Source organism: Octopus bimaculoides, chromosome 11, assembly GCF_001194135.2.
Source record: "Octopus bimaculoides isolate UCB-OBI-ISO-001 chromosome 11, ASM119413v2, whole genome shotgun sequence".
NCBI lineage: Eukaryota > Metazoa > Mollusca > Cephalopoda > Octopoda > Octopodidae > Octopus > Octopus bimaculoides.
Genome location: NC_068991.1, coordinates 47411081 through 47428580, shown reverse-complemented (window position 1 = coordinate 47428580; position 17500 = coordinate 47411081). Strand labels below are relative to the sequence as shown.

The following is a 17500-nucleotide window of genomic DNA, read 5'->3' as shown; positions in this document are numbered from 1 at the left end:
GGTTGGAGCGCTGTAACTGCCATATTTTTCAGAAAGATAAGTGTACAACTCAGGTCATCTTACATCCTCCTGTTAAAGGTTTGATACAAAATAGAAAATGGATCCATATTTCACAACTGCATTCATTTTAGGAGCCTTACCGCCTTTGGAAGGTGAATTCTATTGCATATTTTTCTTTAAACCTCTACAAGTTCGTTCACTTGGCAATAACCATAAGGACCTTATCGTGTCTCCACACGGCCTAGGGCTTCCAGTCAAAGTGTGATTCCGGGTCCAAAGAGTTGCTCTGCACTACTTGAAGGATGGCTTTTATTCTTTGCTTCAAATTCTGAGACTGTATGCAGTTTGCAAGAAGTCATCGGCAGTGCACGGGCTGGAGGACAAGTTCTTATGTCAGTACTCCAGAATTCTCTCCGGAACTTGAATGCCAAATCTTACAATATCCACTGTCCCTGCAGGAAAGCCCTATCGCTTTTATTCGGATCTCTTCCTCTGTTGTTGCTTGGATCCTCTGCACTATGAGCTCTCTAGTTTTCTCAAGTGCCTCCGTCATTAGCATTGTTCAACTTCTTGGTGCTGTGGTTGCCAAATGCCAGTTTCAGCTTTCTTCACAGCTTCCTTGGGCTCCCACTTCTTGCCACTCTTAATGGTCTTGGGGTATCTGATTCTTTTCCTCAGATAGTAGCAACGGTGCTGACTGCTCTTATTTTAGTGGTTTTTAATTCTTCTACCACCAATAGAATCAGTAAGCGGAACTTGGCAATATTTTGCTATACAAGTTGGCCGAATTGAAGCTTGGGGGAACACTCAGCCATCTTCGCATGAATTTACTGCACAACATTTCCATTGCCTCCAGCAGTTTAGATATGATGTCGTACTGGAAACCCCACAAAAATAGTTAGCTATTGTCAACTGCTCTGAGTAGTTGTTTAATTGAGCCATAGGGTCTTTGGTGTTTCCGTTGTCATTCTAGATACTGTCATAATTCCTCCCAAGGCAGAGGCTTTCTTCTTCCGAATTGCTGGAATCTCAAATCACTGAATACTGTTGTTATTGTTTGCTAGTTTTCCTTTCAGGATACTCAAATTCTAAAATTTCCCCTGGGTTGAATTTCATACATGACTATGCAATCATCTTCTCCGGCGAGCTGAGAGTCTGCCGTGTTCCTTGGGCTGATAGTGCTATAAGTACAGAGCGTTCATGAATGATAAATTATTAATGAAGACCCTGCAGACTGAGTTTTCATAGATGATCTGTATTGTCATCAGTTTCTGGCCCTTGTGAGTGCTTTCCCCACATGTCTTGTAGTAGATATATAGCAGCCACGAACTGGACCACGGATAAACATTCACTTTGCTATTAAGTCCTGCTCGAGTCTCTGCCATTTGGTAGTGACATTTCCCACAGTGAACTCTTTAGTAAATCCATGTGCGACCTCACAAGCATGTCTACTTAGATTAGCTGATGGAGAACACGTGGTTAAGATTTGCTGAGAGCTATTGTTCTTCTTTACTTCTTTAATGATCTGGCTGATTGCCATTGTATGTTCCAGGCATCCAGAGTGCACTGGGACTCCCTCTTTTTGGACACCTGTGTCACTGTACTCATTGGTGAGTAGATATGTTATCGACCTATGGCAATGATGGACCATAAAATCTTCCCAGATACGAAGAAATATCAGCCTCCCACTTTTTGGCTTTCCAAAGATGTCAACTGTGAACCGGAAAGGGTTGTCATAGAGGCCTTCCTCTACTTTCACCCTTACTCCTTTCTCTGGATTGTCTCTGCTCTGCAAAGCTGAAGCAAGTTATCCAGGATAACTTTTAGATCATTAGTGTGGCGTGTATTGTGTGTGCGCGTGCGCGCGTCTATGCATGTGTGTGTGTGTGTGTGTGTGTGATATCTTCTTATTAATTATTTGAATTCTTCTTATATGCAAGGAGCTGATTTCTAATTAAGAAGCAAAGGTCCGTTGCTGTAATTTGGTCGGCATAAGCGATGTGTGTTGCGTATTGAATTTTAGAAAAATCTTGCGTATTTTTATTTTTCCACTTACGACTTACAGGTTGTATTTAAGTGATTGTTCACTAATCGTTACTTGAAAATTAACTAATTGTTACTTATTAACTAATCGTTACTTATTAACTCATCGTTATTTAACTAATCGTTACTCTAAGTTTTTTGATATTACGGCTTAGACACTTAGTAGCAAAGCCGAAAACCCCACCAATTAAATATATAAATCATCGTAGCAGGTCGGAGGCTGGCGCATATCTTTGACTAATTTCATGCAATTCAGTCGAGTAGCCCTTCTCTGATACATTTTGGGATGACAGTGTATGCAGCAGTAGCACCATCTCTGGTAAGAGAGCAACACTCTATTGTGATCTTACTTAAGCTTTGTAGAGAGTCAGCAAATGTTAGAGACTGACGTATTTTCTGAACCTGAAGATAAGGTTGGGTATTCACCAGAACATTTGGAGTGTTTGTGAGGGCTGTAGTAAAGCGCTGCTCACGTCTAAGTGGGTGAGGTGCGATGATATTTCTTCATATGAACAGGGATTTGTTTTTGTTTTTTAGATTTTTCTTTTTTGCTTTTGCTGATGGAAGATTGATGTTGCTCCACTGGTGAATGCCTTCAAGGTCTCCCTTTATGGAATCGGTGCAGGTTGAGGGTTACAGTACCTAGGTTGCGTGTAGCTGATGCGTGTTTTGAGAAGTTTAGTTCTATTATCCGCGCCAGAGAGGGATTTGGACGTGACAGCAAGATGGCCATTGAAGTATTGAAGGAAAAGTGTAGCGACAAACTGAACACTGGGGTACACCAGAATTGATTGAGGGTGGACAGAAAGAGCTCTGTTAATACAGTACGATTGATTCAAGAGACGAGAGAGAGAGAAAGATGTTGCCTGTAGGTTGGAAGTTTCTGTTGGAGATTCACATGCCAGACATGTTGAAAAGTTGTATTGATATTGAGAGCAACAACATTGCTTTTTACCAAATTTCTCTAAGACGAGAGCTCGCAGGTGAATGACACAAGAAAGTAAGTCTCTAGATCTCCAGTGGAATTTGCTCTACGGAATCCATACTGTTGATCGTTGAGGAGAGGAAGGGAGAGAGGGGAAGGGAGGGAGAGGGGAAGGGAGGGAGAGGGGAAGGGAGGGGAGAGAGAGGGAAGGATAGAGAGAAGGTGAGAAAAGGAGGGGACATAGAGAGAGTGAGAGACAGAGATTCAAAGTGTTGGAGAAGTCGTTGTTGAAGGCTGTTTCCATTACCTTTGAGATATGGAACTGGGTGCAATAGGACAATAGTTGACAGGGGTCAGAAAGGTTACTTTTCTTGGGAATAGAACACACTATGATATGCATTGCCAAAGATCAGGATATTTCCTATAGTGATTGAGAGATTGAAGAGTTTGTTGAGTATAGGGACAAATTCCGTGTTTGAAGGTTATGGAAGAGATGCTGTCAAGGTCGGCGATCTTGTCAGGTTGAAGCGACCGAAGATATTTCCCCTCGACATGTGCGTATATGCAAGGTGATGGTCCTGAAAGGATGTAAAGGGATAGATTTGGAGACCAAATAGGTGTAGTATGGAAGTAGAATCAAAACAAGTAGCGAAGGCGGAGGCTTTTTCGGCGGGGATACTGCACAAAGATCCGTTGTTGCCGAGAAATGGAGAACAAGAAGATTCCACAATGTTGGTGGAGATTCTTTTGGTAAGACACCAGGACTGTCTGCGGTTTGGAAGGTGGTAAAAGTCGAAGGATGTGCAATTCACGAAGGCATCTTTGGCAGTTCGGATAGTAGTTTTGCAGGGTAAAGGGTAAACCCTCCATTGGTCACGATTGACCATGGGATTGCACCGAGAAAGTTCCTCCCCGAGGCACAAGTCCGAGCAAAGTTGTTTGTGGAAGACCAGCAGTCGTCTATGCATTCCAGCCTCCCCTCTCTACGCCATTGATGTTGTCTAAGAGAAAGGCAAAGGCCAATACGGATTGGTACCAGTAAGGTCGCAACTCATTTCTACAGCAGAGTGAACAGGAGCAACGTGAAATAAAATGTCTTGCTCAAGAACACATCACACAGCCCTCTCCGGGGATCGAACCATGCCCGTCATTAAGGAGGTACACTGGACGACACTTCCCCCTCACTATTCAATGATGCACACTCAGATTTACAGTGATTTCGAAACTCCATTATTTCAAATCGATGCTCACCTAGAATATTCTGAAGCACCCCCAGACACCAAAGTTTGGTGACGAGTCTGAATTGAACTCACAGCCTCACGATTGTAAGCCCGACGCTCTAACCACTGAAACATAAGAGCTGTGATATTGAACAACGCTGTCCAGTTTTGGGAAGTGAGTGAATTTCTCCAGATGATGTAGGCCTTGCTTTCCCCTGAACAGCTGCAGTGCAGTTATGAATGAACCACTTGGGGAGATTTGAGTTTCTATCGTGTTGGGGATATAGAGACATACCTAAAAGGATATTTTCAGTCACCTACCTAGATTAGCCGTTGTAGCAGTATTATAGTCCACCGGGCAAATCAATGTACTAGGCCCTATAATATTTATTTATTGACAAGCCACAAACATACGTAGATCAGAATTAGGGCTCTAGACCTGTGAGGTCCCCGGGTAACTGCCTAGTGTGTCTATGCTTTAAGACGGCACAGCTGCCTAGTTGCTTCTGATAGATTAGGAGTGAATCACGTGTACTACCAGAAATAACCGGCATAAAACGGGCAGAATTTCGGCCAGTGGGTTGACTTACAGTACCGTAGGATACGAGGGGTAAAGCGTTATGTAGTATGTAATTCCGACGAGATGGTGGTCGGATGACCCAATAAGATGTAGAGATTATTACGATTTAGGAGAGCAGATTTTTAAGTAAGAAAGAGGTCGTAAGTGTTTAAAGTGTCTTTGTGTCAGTCTGGAATGCGAGTAGAAGGTAAGGCAAGTTGATACATTGAGTTGAGAATAGCAAAATATCAAGCTTTTGCATTAGTAGCTTCGGTATGGGAGATGAGATTCATGAGCTTTGAAGTCACCGAAAACGGTAACTTCGGGGAACGATAAAGTAAGCTATATATTCCTTTAATACAGAAGGAAATATAATCAAAGAGTTACTAGTAGTTTAAGGTGTTCGGAGAGCGAAAACGGAGAAATGTTCATCGTTGAAAACGACGGAGAACCATGAAAAAATTTGTGTGTTGTACGCGCCTCTATATGTATGTATTTATGTATGTATGTATGTATGTATGTATGTATGTATGTATACGTATTTGTGCGTGTGCGTGTTTGTGTGTGCGGGTGCGTGTGTATATAATACACCGGACATAATGCTTAGTGGCATTTCTTCCCATTTTACATCCCGGGATCAAACTGCCCGAGGTCGACTTTGCCTTTCATTCTTTCAGGGTCGATAAAATAATACCAGTTGAGTACTGTAGCTGACGTAATGTACTCTCATCTCCTCTAATATTTTAGGTCTTGTGCCTGTAGTAAAAAGAAAATTGTATTGTATTACATATTTATAATAGAAACACCTCACATTTCTCTACTTTCTCTCTTGTGTGTGTACGAGTTGTGTATGTGATCTCACTGTCTCTAAGTATCCAGGTAAAAGTGGTGGGGGAAATCAATCGTAGACTCATGCAGTTCTGATCAGCCCTAATGAAACAGAATTATACTTAAATGAGATCCAATCGTGACAATCCCTTTTATATTTGTATATCATCGAAATTCTCTAATGTGTACATCCTTTTTTAAAGGTAATATTAGCTGCAATTTCTAGTCGGATGACTGCATAAAGGTTCCCTAGTCGATTCCTATTAGTAACCAATGGTGATGGTTTATAATGAGTCAATAGTATTTGTTTTGAAAATGGATGAGGAGGAGGTAATCTCTTTTCACCCTCTCTTATAAACATTCCTCTCAATTTCCCCTATATTCACCTAACCCTTCTGTCTCGTTCTTTTTCTCCCTCGCTGTATCTTTCTTGTAGCTTTTGTTTTCTCATTTTTTTTTTTTTTTGAGGTGAGGAAGGCGGAATTTCAGTAAATACTTTTGCTGACCTACTAATACCGTTTTTTATTCTAAATCATCGTCACTATTGTTTCCTTCGTCGTCATCGTGATCGACATAAGCTGTTTCCATGCATATGGTTTTCTTTACTTTCACTACAGAGCAATAAATTCGTAAGACCATGTCTCCAAATGCCAAGCTGTTTTCAGAAATATGTATATCATGGGAAGTAACTCTTGGTTCCCCATTACGCGCGGAAGAACACATTTCTGTGTACAAATATCTGTACGCGTATATACAAAGAGGGAAAAAAATGTGATTACATGTAATTCAGTTATTTATTTGAATTTACTGATTCAGTCCATTTTCACTCTATATTTCCTGCATCTAGGTGTTTGTTCTGTTCAGATGAATACATAGACACATTATAAAAAATCATTAACTGTAATGAATTAATTATATAGTAGAAATGTGTCTGAACAGGTCACAACAAAGCCGACCTATCTTAGAGAAAAATAACCTTGAATAAAAACTGATACATTATAGCGAATGATTTTAGTTCTATCAGATGGCCTCCCTACTGTCGATGGTATGATAAAATTCATGCAACCCATGCTATTACGTGGTTTGTGATAGAAAAGGCATTAACCATTAAAAAACTCATGCAATCATAAATTTGAGGAAGAACTCTAATTGTGTATACAAGACTAACACTATATTAACACTGAACAAGGTGTGTGCTGGCTTGGTGTAAACATTCTTTGACTCTCATCAAATGATCATATGAGTGCTCTTCCTTCAAGATGTTGGCAGATATAAAGAAACCGGCGAAAGTAAAGAATACATACACCGGGTGTTTAGGGCTAAGGCTTTTGTTACGCCAAAAACGGGTGGTGTACGTATTTTTTACCTCTGCCTAAGTAACCTACACACTGCCACCAGTAGAGAGGTTTTAGATGGATAGGTTGTTTTCCATCTAATGTGACTCTACTCAGAAGGCTGTAATATCATTGGACAGGAACACGGTATAAAGAAATACATGGAACAAGGTGGTAACTTTAAATATCTTTAATGTGGCCACAAATATAAATACGAACGGAATAATAAATGGAAGTGGTTGATGGACATTTATTCATATATCTACATGCATCTGCGTGGGTTGTATGTTTGCTGTTAACCCTGGTGAGGACGCTCATGAACAGCGATATAGGTCAGTTTTGGCATGGCTTTTACAGCTGGATGCCCTTCCAAATGCCAACCACTTTACAGTGTGGACTGGATGCTTTTTAAGTGGCATCAGCACTGGCAGGGTCACTAAGTAACTTGCATGACAATGAATCTTTGAGAGGGAAGGAGGCATTGGAGGAGGTGATCTTGTGTCAGATGATGAAAGGTTAGAGTGTGACAGAGAGACTGAGAGACAGAAACAGATGTCTTGTTGTGGAGGAGGTACATGCATACCAACCCAAGAAAAGTATATACTTATTTCTCACATAGTCAGTTTAGTATCCATTGTTGTATACAAGAGGGAAGACTGCCTGATATGGATTTTTAATGCACATGAATATAGTTGGGTGAAAAAGTGCTAAATGATGCAAATAGAAACCTGTAGAATAGGAAGAATGAAAAAGCCATGACAGAAGTGTCGAGGCTGATCTCAGAATGTATTGCCTCAGAAAGATTACAAAGGACTACAACAAGTGAGAGACACTGTGTTTAAAGTAACTCATCCAACCTATGTGAGCATAAAGATGTAAAAATTACAATGATCGTGATGATGATGATGATGATATATATAAATAGAGTATACATTTAAACACATAAGAGATATCCACCTTAGAATTCGTATTGATCACATATATATATATATATATATATATATATATATATATATATATACCATCATTGTGGGGGGGGCATGTATGCATGTGTGCACGCAAATATGTATATGCATATATTTGGGTCTCTTGCTCAATATGTACTTGTGAAATCTCCATCTGATGATCTCTCATGTACAATTCAGTCATCTCCCTATCATGTACCTTTTCTGCTTGCTATATTATTTTGCTACTGTAACTAAGGAATGCAGTATTTGATACACCATATCATCATCCTTTCTGCACTGCTACTCATCATTCCTTTTAACCACTTGCTAATAACATTCCTAACTTAGTCTTAACATTGCCCACTACCACCTCTTTTACCATTTACCATTCTCATTCCTCATTTCCTGCCTTCTCCCACTAATTATTCTGCTCTTGAAGCTTTCACCCACCCTTCTTGATTCTTTTACTGTTATATCTCTGTCTACTAATCAACATGTGGAGGCGCAATGGCCCAGTGGTTAGGGCAGCGGACTCGCGGTCATAGGATCACGATTTCGATTCCCATCCGGGTGTTGTGAGTGTTTATTGAGCGAAAACACCTAAGGCTCCACGAGGCTCCAGCAGGGGGTGGTGGTGAACCCTGCTGTACTCTTTCACCACAACTTTCTCTCATTCTATGTTTCTGTTGTACTTGTATTTGAAAGGGTCAGCCTTGTCACACTCTGTGTCACGCTGAATCTCCCCCGAGAACTACGTTAAGGGTACACGTGTCTCTGGTGTGCTCAGCCACTTGCACGTTAATTTCACGAGCAGGCTGTTCCGTTGATCGGATCAACTGGAACCCTCATCGTCGTAAGCGACGGAGTGCCAACAACAACAACTAATCAACATCTTGGACCCATTTAATTGAGTGTCTGAATGCATTATGTGTATCCCATTACACTTTCTAATCTTATTGGATACAAAGTAACCTTACTAGTGCCATTGCCATGATAAAATGCACCCAGTAATTGGTAAAGGAGTGAAGACAGTATCAAGCTGGGAAGAACCTTTATTCTTGTGGTGAACATGATAGTCTTTCTATTACTGGTGCCATGATAAAATGCACCCAGTACACTCTGTAAAGTGGTTGGTAAACAAACAAAGACAACATAGGTCTAAGGGGACTCTTTAAGTCTTATAGAGGACATGACAACTTCTTTGGTTGTCATGTACTGGATCCACAGTAAAATGCATCCAGTAACTCTGTAAAATCGTTGATGATGCAAAAGATATTAAGTCATAGAAACCAAACCAAAAGATGGGAAGATATGAGCAAAACATGGTCGTCTGACACATCTAGATGGGCACTAACTAAGAAGTAACTCAGAATAGGAACTGTCTTGGACTGTGACAGTATGTCAAACCCATGCCAATTTGGAAAGCAACGTTAAATAATGGTGGTGGTGGTGGTGGTGGAGGTGGTGATGATGATGATGATGATGATGATGATGATGATGATGATGATGATGGCGATGATGATGACAATGATGATCATGACAACGATGATGATGATGATGACAACGATGATGATGATGATGGTCAACATTTTGACCACTTCCATTTGAAGAAGGCATGCATTAAATTTGTTTTGCCTGTGAAATTAATGGATTTCATGGCTGCCAGCTTAAATAAGCATTTCTACTGTTTCTAAGTTCCTTAAATTCAGCATTTCATAAATTTTTAATCGTTCTCTGTTGTTAAATTTTTTGTGGCATATCACTAAAAAAGTGCTCAAAGAAGTGGCATTTTAGGAAAATATGAACTTGCATAATGTTACATGATGTTGCATATTGTAACATGTCAAGTTATATAATGTACTTGTGTTCTAAATTAAAATTGCTATGGAAGCATACATAGTAATAACCAATAATAGCCATTTGTTTCATATGTATTACTATAGATTACACCACATCAAATGTACCAATTATTCCCTTGATACATGCTTGGATTTGCAGAATATCTGATGTCAGTGAACTAACCATGCAACTCAACATTGACTGCTGACTTGAATGTTTAATTACCTGGAATATTTAGAATGAACTGTCTAGCCAAAAGGTGATGTGCTTTGATGTTGATTCGCCATGATCTGATTTATTTGGTCCCTCCTTTTTTATGATATATATTTATATATATATATATATATATATATATACATATATATATATATATATATATACATATATATATATATATATGCCAGTCAGCCAGCCAGCCACCCCACTTCGAACTGGCTCCTGTGCACTCACTACATTCTCAGAGTGGTTGGTATTAGGAAGGGCATCCAGCTGTAGAAATATTGCCAGATCAGATTGGAGCTTGGAGCCTGATAGCTATTTCGATTCAGAAATCTTTAGACAATTAATTTATAAAATTAAATTTATTATAAGACGAATATCTTCAGATGTAGAAAGGATATACTAATTAGAAATACATGTTTGAGATAATATGTATTTAGATAATTTAGATAACATGTTGAGATAGCATATTTACATAACATGTTGAAATAACGTGTAACATAGCCATTATCTCAACATGTATTTCTAATTGGTATATCCTTACTACCTCTGAAAGGATTCATCTTATAGTGATTTTAATTTTATAAATTGATTATCAAAAGCAAAAGTTCTCAACCCATTTTGGCCCATTATCACCCTTGGAGTCACAAATGGCTCCCCAAGAAATTATTTTTATTTTTTAATATACTACTTATTTTGATATCAGTAGATAATGATTAAAAAAATAAAGGTTGTCATTTTACATATGCACTTGTACGCAGTGGGGAGTACAGATGTACAAATTGAAATGCAAAAAAACAAAACAAAATAATGAATTGAAAGTTTGGTAATTACATTTATTTCCTCCATGCAACACTTATGAGATCAACGTGTTGTCTATCGAAAGAGTGCTCTTTGGTACATGAGAGCCCCTTTGTGCTAAAACGCCCCCCCTCCTCGAGCTCCAAATGGCCCCCCCCATTGAGAACCTTTGATCTAAAGATTAATAAATAATTTTTATTAATTACCTCTCCATTTTCTCCTTATTCTTCATATATATATATATATATATATATATATATATACACAGGGTGTAATGGGTAAATTATTGTCATTTTATATTTTTAATTTCACACATGCTCCTTGTTTGATTTTGATTTTGTTGACTACACAGTATGGTAGGGTCAGCTTGACATTCGCACCGAAAGCTCCAATACGAACATTTCAGAGTGTTTGGGTCTCAGTCTGAGGACAGTGCAATCTTAGGACAAGTACCAAGAGCAATAAAAATCAAACATCCAGTCAACATCAGGGTGCTTGGAGTGATCACTAGTAATGGTAATGTTGTGCCTCCATTTATCTTCCCACATGGCCTGAGACTCAACATGGAGACCTACATCAAGTGCCTGGAGGAGGTAGTGCTGCCCTGGGTCAAGAGGGTGGTTGCTGGAAGACCCTATGTCTAGCAACAAGACTCTGCACCATGCCACACAAGCAGGAGAAACCAGTCATGACTATCAGACAATTTCTACAATCACATCACCTCTAACATCTGGCCACCTAACCCCCCAGATTGCAACCCCCTTGAGTATTATGTGTGTGTGACACAGTTGAGCGAGAGACCAACAAAACTCCTTGTAACACCAAAGATGAACTGAAGGCAAGGATTATGGCAGCATTCACTAACTTGAACAAAGAGACTGTCCACAAGAGTTGCAGGAGATTCCAAAGTCGAGTGGAGGCTGTGGTTGAAGCCAATGGCAATTTTATTGAATAAATTCACTCTTTAGCATTTCAAAATATTTTAATGTAATTTTGGTAAATATATCTGTTACAATGAGATGTCAGTGTTATTTTTATTTTTGCGTAATTTTAGACGACAGTTTATTCACCGTACCTTGTATGTATGTATATATATATATCGCTACGTTAAAAGCACCCACCACTCACTGTAAAGTGGTTGGCATTAAGAAGTGCATCCAGCCATAGGAACCAAGTCAAATAAGACTGGAACCTGGTGCAGCTCTCCTGCTTGATACCGCTGGTCAAACCGTCTAAACTATGCCAGCATGGAAAACGGACGCTAAAAGATGATGATGATGTGTGTGTGTGTGCACGTATATACAATTTTTAATGGGGTGGTTTTACGCAATTATACAAAGCTTAAGATACAGAAACTGCTTATATTTTGTTAATGGGTGAGTATAATTACTGCATGCGAAAGAGAGGGGGAGAGAGAGAGGGGGAGAGAGAGAGAGAAAATAGAGAGAGAGAGAGAGAGAGAGAGAGATGAATATTACAAAAGATAACCTCTCTTAAAATTCTAGTTTTAGAGATAACTTTATGCTTCGCATAAATAAGAAGGGAAGGTACCTGCATCAAAATTTGAGAGGCTAACAAAACCTCTAGAAGCAACGTTGCGTTTGTTACATGTATAAATATATTTAAAATAATTAAAGCAAATTAGATGTTTTAGGAAAATTAATTATTTTGGCATTAAAACATTTTTTTCATTATTTGACAATATACCTTACTTATCTAGTAAATATTTTTGAGATAATTACCAAAATTTGCAAATATGACATTAAAATGTAAATTATACAACTTCGAACATTTGCAAAAATCTAAGACTATACTATGAATAATTTATGTAATTTAAAATGTATAGTGAGTACGCAATATTATTAGATTTTATTTACGCATGTGTATTTGATATTAAACGGAGAATAACAAAAGGTGGGGCATAAAGGTATATCGTCAAGCGAGATAACTCGAAAGTTGGAGAGATCACGTGCTTTTGCACACAGCGCCCCGTATCAGAAGCTCTATACTTGGTGAGTTGGCGCCAACAGGAATTACTACAATGACTACTATACATTCATACAGCTGCCCCCACTGCTAATAGGAAGTAAAAAAAACACGAGAAATTAACTAAAATAATATCGACCCATTTATGTTTTTAAGTGGTTGGAAAATAACTCTGAACAAAATCCACCTGGAAAGGAATGTATTATGGCAAAAAATATACATTAATTATACAAGTCAACGAACAATATATTTCATCTTCGCCTTTTCCCGTTGTTGTTTTTTTTCTATCACCCTCTCTTACTTCTTTCTGCGAGCCTACTGCCACTACCGCTGCTGCTGCTGTCGTAAGGCCCTGCCAACATGGCGGACCAGCGAAGTGCTACTGGTATCATAGAACAACATAATGTTGTTGTGGTTGCCGGAGGTAGTTCTGCTGAATTGCCCGCGATGGTTGTACCTACTGGAGACAGTCTGATTGTATCTGAAGAATTAACTGAACAATCAGTTGACCAAGAACAACAACAATCCGAAGGTGTCCGAGATATTTTGCAGCAAACCATGTCAGAAACGGTTCCACAGGAAAGTCTTGCTTCAGTCAAATATGTACAGTCCACTATTGACAATAACAACACTTCTACAGAAAGTGTCGTCAGTGTAGTTGGTCCAGCTGGAGATATTGTTAACTCTGTTGTGGAAACTAGTACCGTTCTTCAATCTGCTGTCACTACAGAGACCATTACATCGCCGTCAGTTACTGGTTCAGTCTCTACTGTGGACACTGTACAACATGCAGTCAACGTTGTTTCATCTTTATCCATTCCGCAAGTTGTCCACATTGCTCAGCCGCAAGTGCAAGAAAGTGCGACAGGATCATCTCAACAGGAACGTGCTGCCACTGTGGTTGTTGTTTCCAGACAAAACGATGACAAAGGACATCAAGTTGTTGACGGTGTACTCGTCCCCGAAATACATGAAAATGTCGTTGTTGGAGCCAACAGCGGTGAAAATCAGCCAGACACTAATACTGACAACAGTTTTGTCGATGGTACTGGGGACTTTTCTATAGTTACTACTGCAAATCTCTCTGAACAACCGTCGTCATTATCGGAAACTATGTCTATGAGTGAAGTAGCATCATCTGTGACAGGTGTTGAAGATGAAGGAGGTAGTGATAGCGTAGCAACAGCAGTGGCTGCTAATGCTGCTGCTGCAGGGGTCCAGGAGACATTTAACCAAGATTTAGTTAACACACATACTACAACTTTACCTGTACATGTCATTACCACTAACAGAGTAACCACAACAAACAACAACACGGTTAATAATAATAACAACAACAATGACCGAAACGATCTCGTACACCATCAACTTCAGAATCTGCAACAGCAAACTGGTGATGTTTTAGAGACGGAAGAAGAAATGATGGGTTCAGATATAGGCACACAGAACATAGTGGTGGAACAGCAATTTGTAAACAACGATAACGGATGTTTGGCGAACGACGAAAATGTCGACGAGGCAAATGATAACAGCTCGTCTCGCAATGGTATAACACCACAAAACAGTATCAGCATCACTCTTGCACCTTCTAATGACGAAAGTGGGGCTCCGTTGGGCTCCAGCCAAAACCCTATCCGTATTATTCAACAAGGGAATCAATATACACCGTTGCAGCAGCTGACTACGGATCAACTACAACAAATTATGCAAGTCGTACAGCAACAACAGCTAGCTCGCAGCACGCAAGCTGAGGGTTCGAGTATTCTGTATAATCCTCAGACCAACACTAGGATCGTCTATAGAGTGATCTATCCGTCCGAACTACACAAATCTGTCACCAGCGGAGAAGTTGAGAGTTCTAGGTCAGACGGAACCACATTGCAGACTCGAGTGGAAACTCAGTCACAGGGTCAACAAACAGTGACGTTCAATCAGTTACAACGGAGACCTTATCGACGGCGGAACAAAGAAGAAGAGGAGAAAATAGACGGACCCGAACTAAGCAAGGAAGAGAAAGAGGAACGTAAAAAACATCGGCCCAGGACTAGGTCAGGTCGTGTATCGAAACCTCCTAAACACATGGTGAAAGATTATAAACATATCCACGTGCTTGATTGGGACGAGGACTATGATGATTCGGATGGGGGTTACTCTGATTTTAAGTACAGCGAAGATGAAGAAGCTGAACGAAGGGCTGCCGCAGCCGCTGCCGCCCGAAGTGGTAATCTAGAAGTCCTTGATGAACCTTACATCCACCCAGGTAAGTTTAATAATCGATAGTATTCACAAGCTTTCTTTCTGTTGGCTTCATCAAAAACATCTCTGTTATTCGTTATCATTCCATATCTATATTTGATTATAAGGTCTATGGCTTCGACATGGTGGGGAAAACTTTTACGTGGTCATTCGATCTGCGAGAAAGAGCAACCAAAATTCCCTCAAAACACTCATATGAAAAGAATACGTTAATGTAGTTGGTGTTACATAGTCCTGAACATATAGGATGATATGCCTTTAATCATGCGTTTGTTCAAACTGTGCTGACGTTAGTTAAACTAACAGGACGAACAAGATTTCATTTGGTGTCCCATTTAAGTTCCGAGTTTACACTTATTTCCTCGTACAGTGACAAGGGATCGAGAAAAGATTAATCAATAAATAAGTAATACAATCCTTTATGGAAAAGGGCTAGTCTGGGAAATAAGTTATTTTTGAAAGATTTGCAAATATTACGCAATACTCTTTTCCATTTGTCTGCATGTGGCTTCAATACTTCATATTTGTTATTACCCCAGCTCTTAACTCTGTTAACACTAAGAGAGAAGGGTTTTTGTAGAACAGTTATGGATAAGATAAGGAGTTTCTGTTAGGATCCATCCGCTGTTTTCATTTTTCTCTCATCACTTTCGTAACTCAACATTTTGTCCATTTGTTTGTTAAATTGGAAGTAAAAATCTATTTTCCCTCATTTTTTTTTTTTTGCACCTGAAATCTAATCCACTCAAAAGATGAGAGCCAGTATTTTGAATACATGTGCAAAAATTAACGTTGTTCATTGTATGACGTTAATTTCTTTGGGAGTTGGGATTATATTGAGACTTACATGATTAGACACTGACCACCACTACCACCCCACTTTCTTTCAGTGTGTGAGAATACAAATATAAGGTTGCTGTGTGTGTGTGTGCCTGTATGCATGCGCACAACACTCGGTTGCACTCGTGCTACATACAAATGTCAAAAATATGAGAGACGTAAAGGTAGTTTGTTGCGATTATATGAGTTTGGGAAGAGCGCAATATTCTTTTTCACAAGAGAGTATTTAACTCATCTTAAGAGTAGTTCTAGTTGAGTGAAACCCAAACAAGCAACCACTAAAAGAAAAGCGAACTCATCACCAAGAAAACTGTTCAGAAATTTAAATTGTTTATGTTGTTATTTTTGTAAGATGAATATCATCGTCTCTAACAAATTGATTGTGAATAAGGAATATGTATACATACATTCATAATAACTTGTTAGATGAATAAAGAAATATAAACATTTTTTTTTTTATATATATTAGAGTGAGGGGCCACTGCCCATCCATTCTAGTACGTCAGATTATTCGAAGTTCCTATCTAATGATTTCTAATTTCGATGCAAGACCAGCAATTTTGAGGGGAGAGAATTAGTTGATCTCATTGATCCCAGTAGTTGACTGCTACTTCATTTTATCAACCTCGAACTGCAAAATTGACCACTGCAAGATTGGAACTCATAGCATTAAGAGACGTAACTAAATACTGCAATGCATTTTGTATGACGCTTTAACAATTCTGCCAATCTATCGCCCGCAATAACTGTTTCGAATTTAGGCACAATGCCAGCAGTTTTGAGGGGACGGGGGTCAGTCAATACTATCAACTTGCGTACGTGGCTGATGCTACATTTTATCGGCCCTGAAACGGTGCAACGCAAAGTTGACCTTGGTGAGATATGAACTCAGAACATCAAGGAGCAGAACTAAATGCTGCAGTGCTCTCTGACACTTCTACTAATCACATCCGTATAATAATAACAAAACATAGCGGTATTAAAGAGATTATTTAATGTAAGGTTATGTATTTAGGTAATCTGTGGTGATGTTTGTTTTACAAATAGAATCGTGCAGTAGTGATTATTGATTTCTCAGTTGCTTGCCAGTGATACCGTCTACAGAAATTTAAAAGGGGCCTGAATGTGTACACACACATATACACATACACACATATGTGGTTGTGTGGTAAGAAGTTTGGCCCCTCTCTGTAACGCCTCCATTGGCGAATTTTAATGAAATAAAGAAGTTTGCTTCCCCAGCCACATGCTTCTGAGTTCAGTCCCACTACATGGTACCTTGGGCAAATGTCTTCTGGTATAGTATGGGCTGACCAAAGCCTTGAGAGTGGATTTGGTAGACAGGAGTCTATCATGTATGTGTGTGTGTGTGTGTGTGGTGGTGGGGGGAGGGCACATGGCCTAGTGGTTAGATCATGGTTTCCATTCCTGAACAAGTTGGTCTGTTGTGTTCTTGAGCAAACAATTCACCTCATGTTGCTCTGTGATCACTTTGACACCTGACATGTGGTATACTATGTACTTGTTCGGGCAACATTGATTTGATGGAAGGTGTGAGCAAATAATATACAGCACAAACATTTGATCACTATAAACAAATCATTTATGCAGGTTGTCCAACAAGAAATTGCAGAACTGTGTCTCTTGGACTATGAAAAACTATCTTCATCAAATATATATATATATATATATATATATATATA

General features: G+C 39.3%; 1 protein-coding gene and 1 long non-coding RNA gene across 2 annotated transcripts in view; both read left to right on the top strand.

Annotated features, from left to right (window-relative positions):
* The window catches only part of LOC128249083 (uncharacterized), a 15185-nt gene extending 5188 nt beyond the window's left edge, over nt 1-9997 (top strand). The window contains exon 3 of the long non-coding RNA XR_008265209.1: nt 9800-9997. This is a non-coding gene — a long non-coding RNA (uncharacterized LOC128249083). The remainder of the gene's footprint in view (nt 1-9799) is intronic.
* A 2721-nt stretch (nt 9998-12718) lies between these two features.
* Nucleotides 12719-17500, top strand: part of LOC106870838 (uncharacterized) — a 28834-nt gene continuing 24052 nt past the window's right edge. Inside the window, exon 1 of the mRNA XM_014917068.2 lies at nt 12719-14961. Within this exon, the coding sequence (XP_014772554.1) occupies nt 13062-14961 (1900 nt within the window). The 5' untranslated portion in view covers nt 12719-13061. The remainder of the gene's footprint in view (nt 14962-17500) is intronic.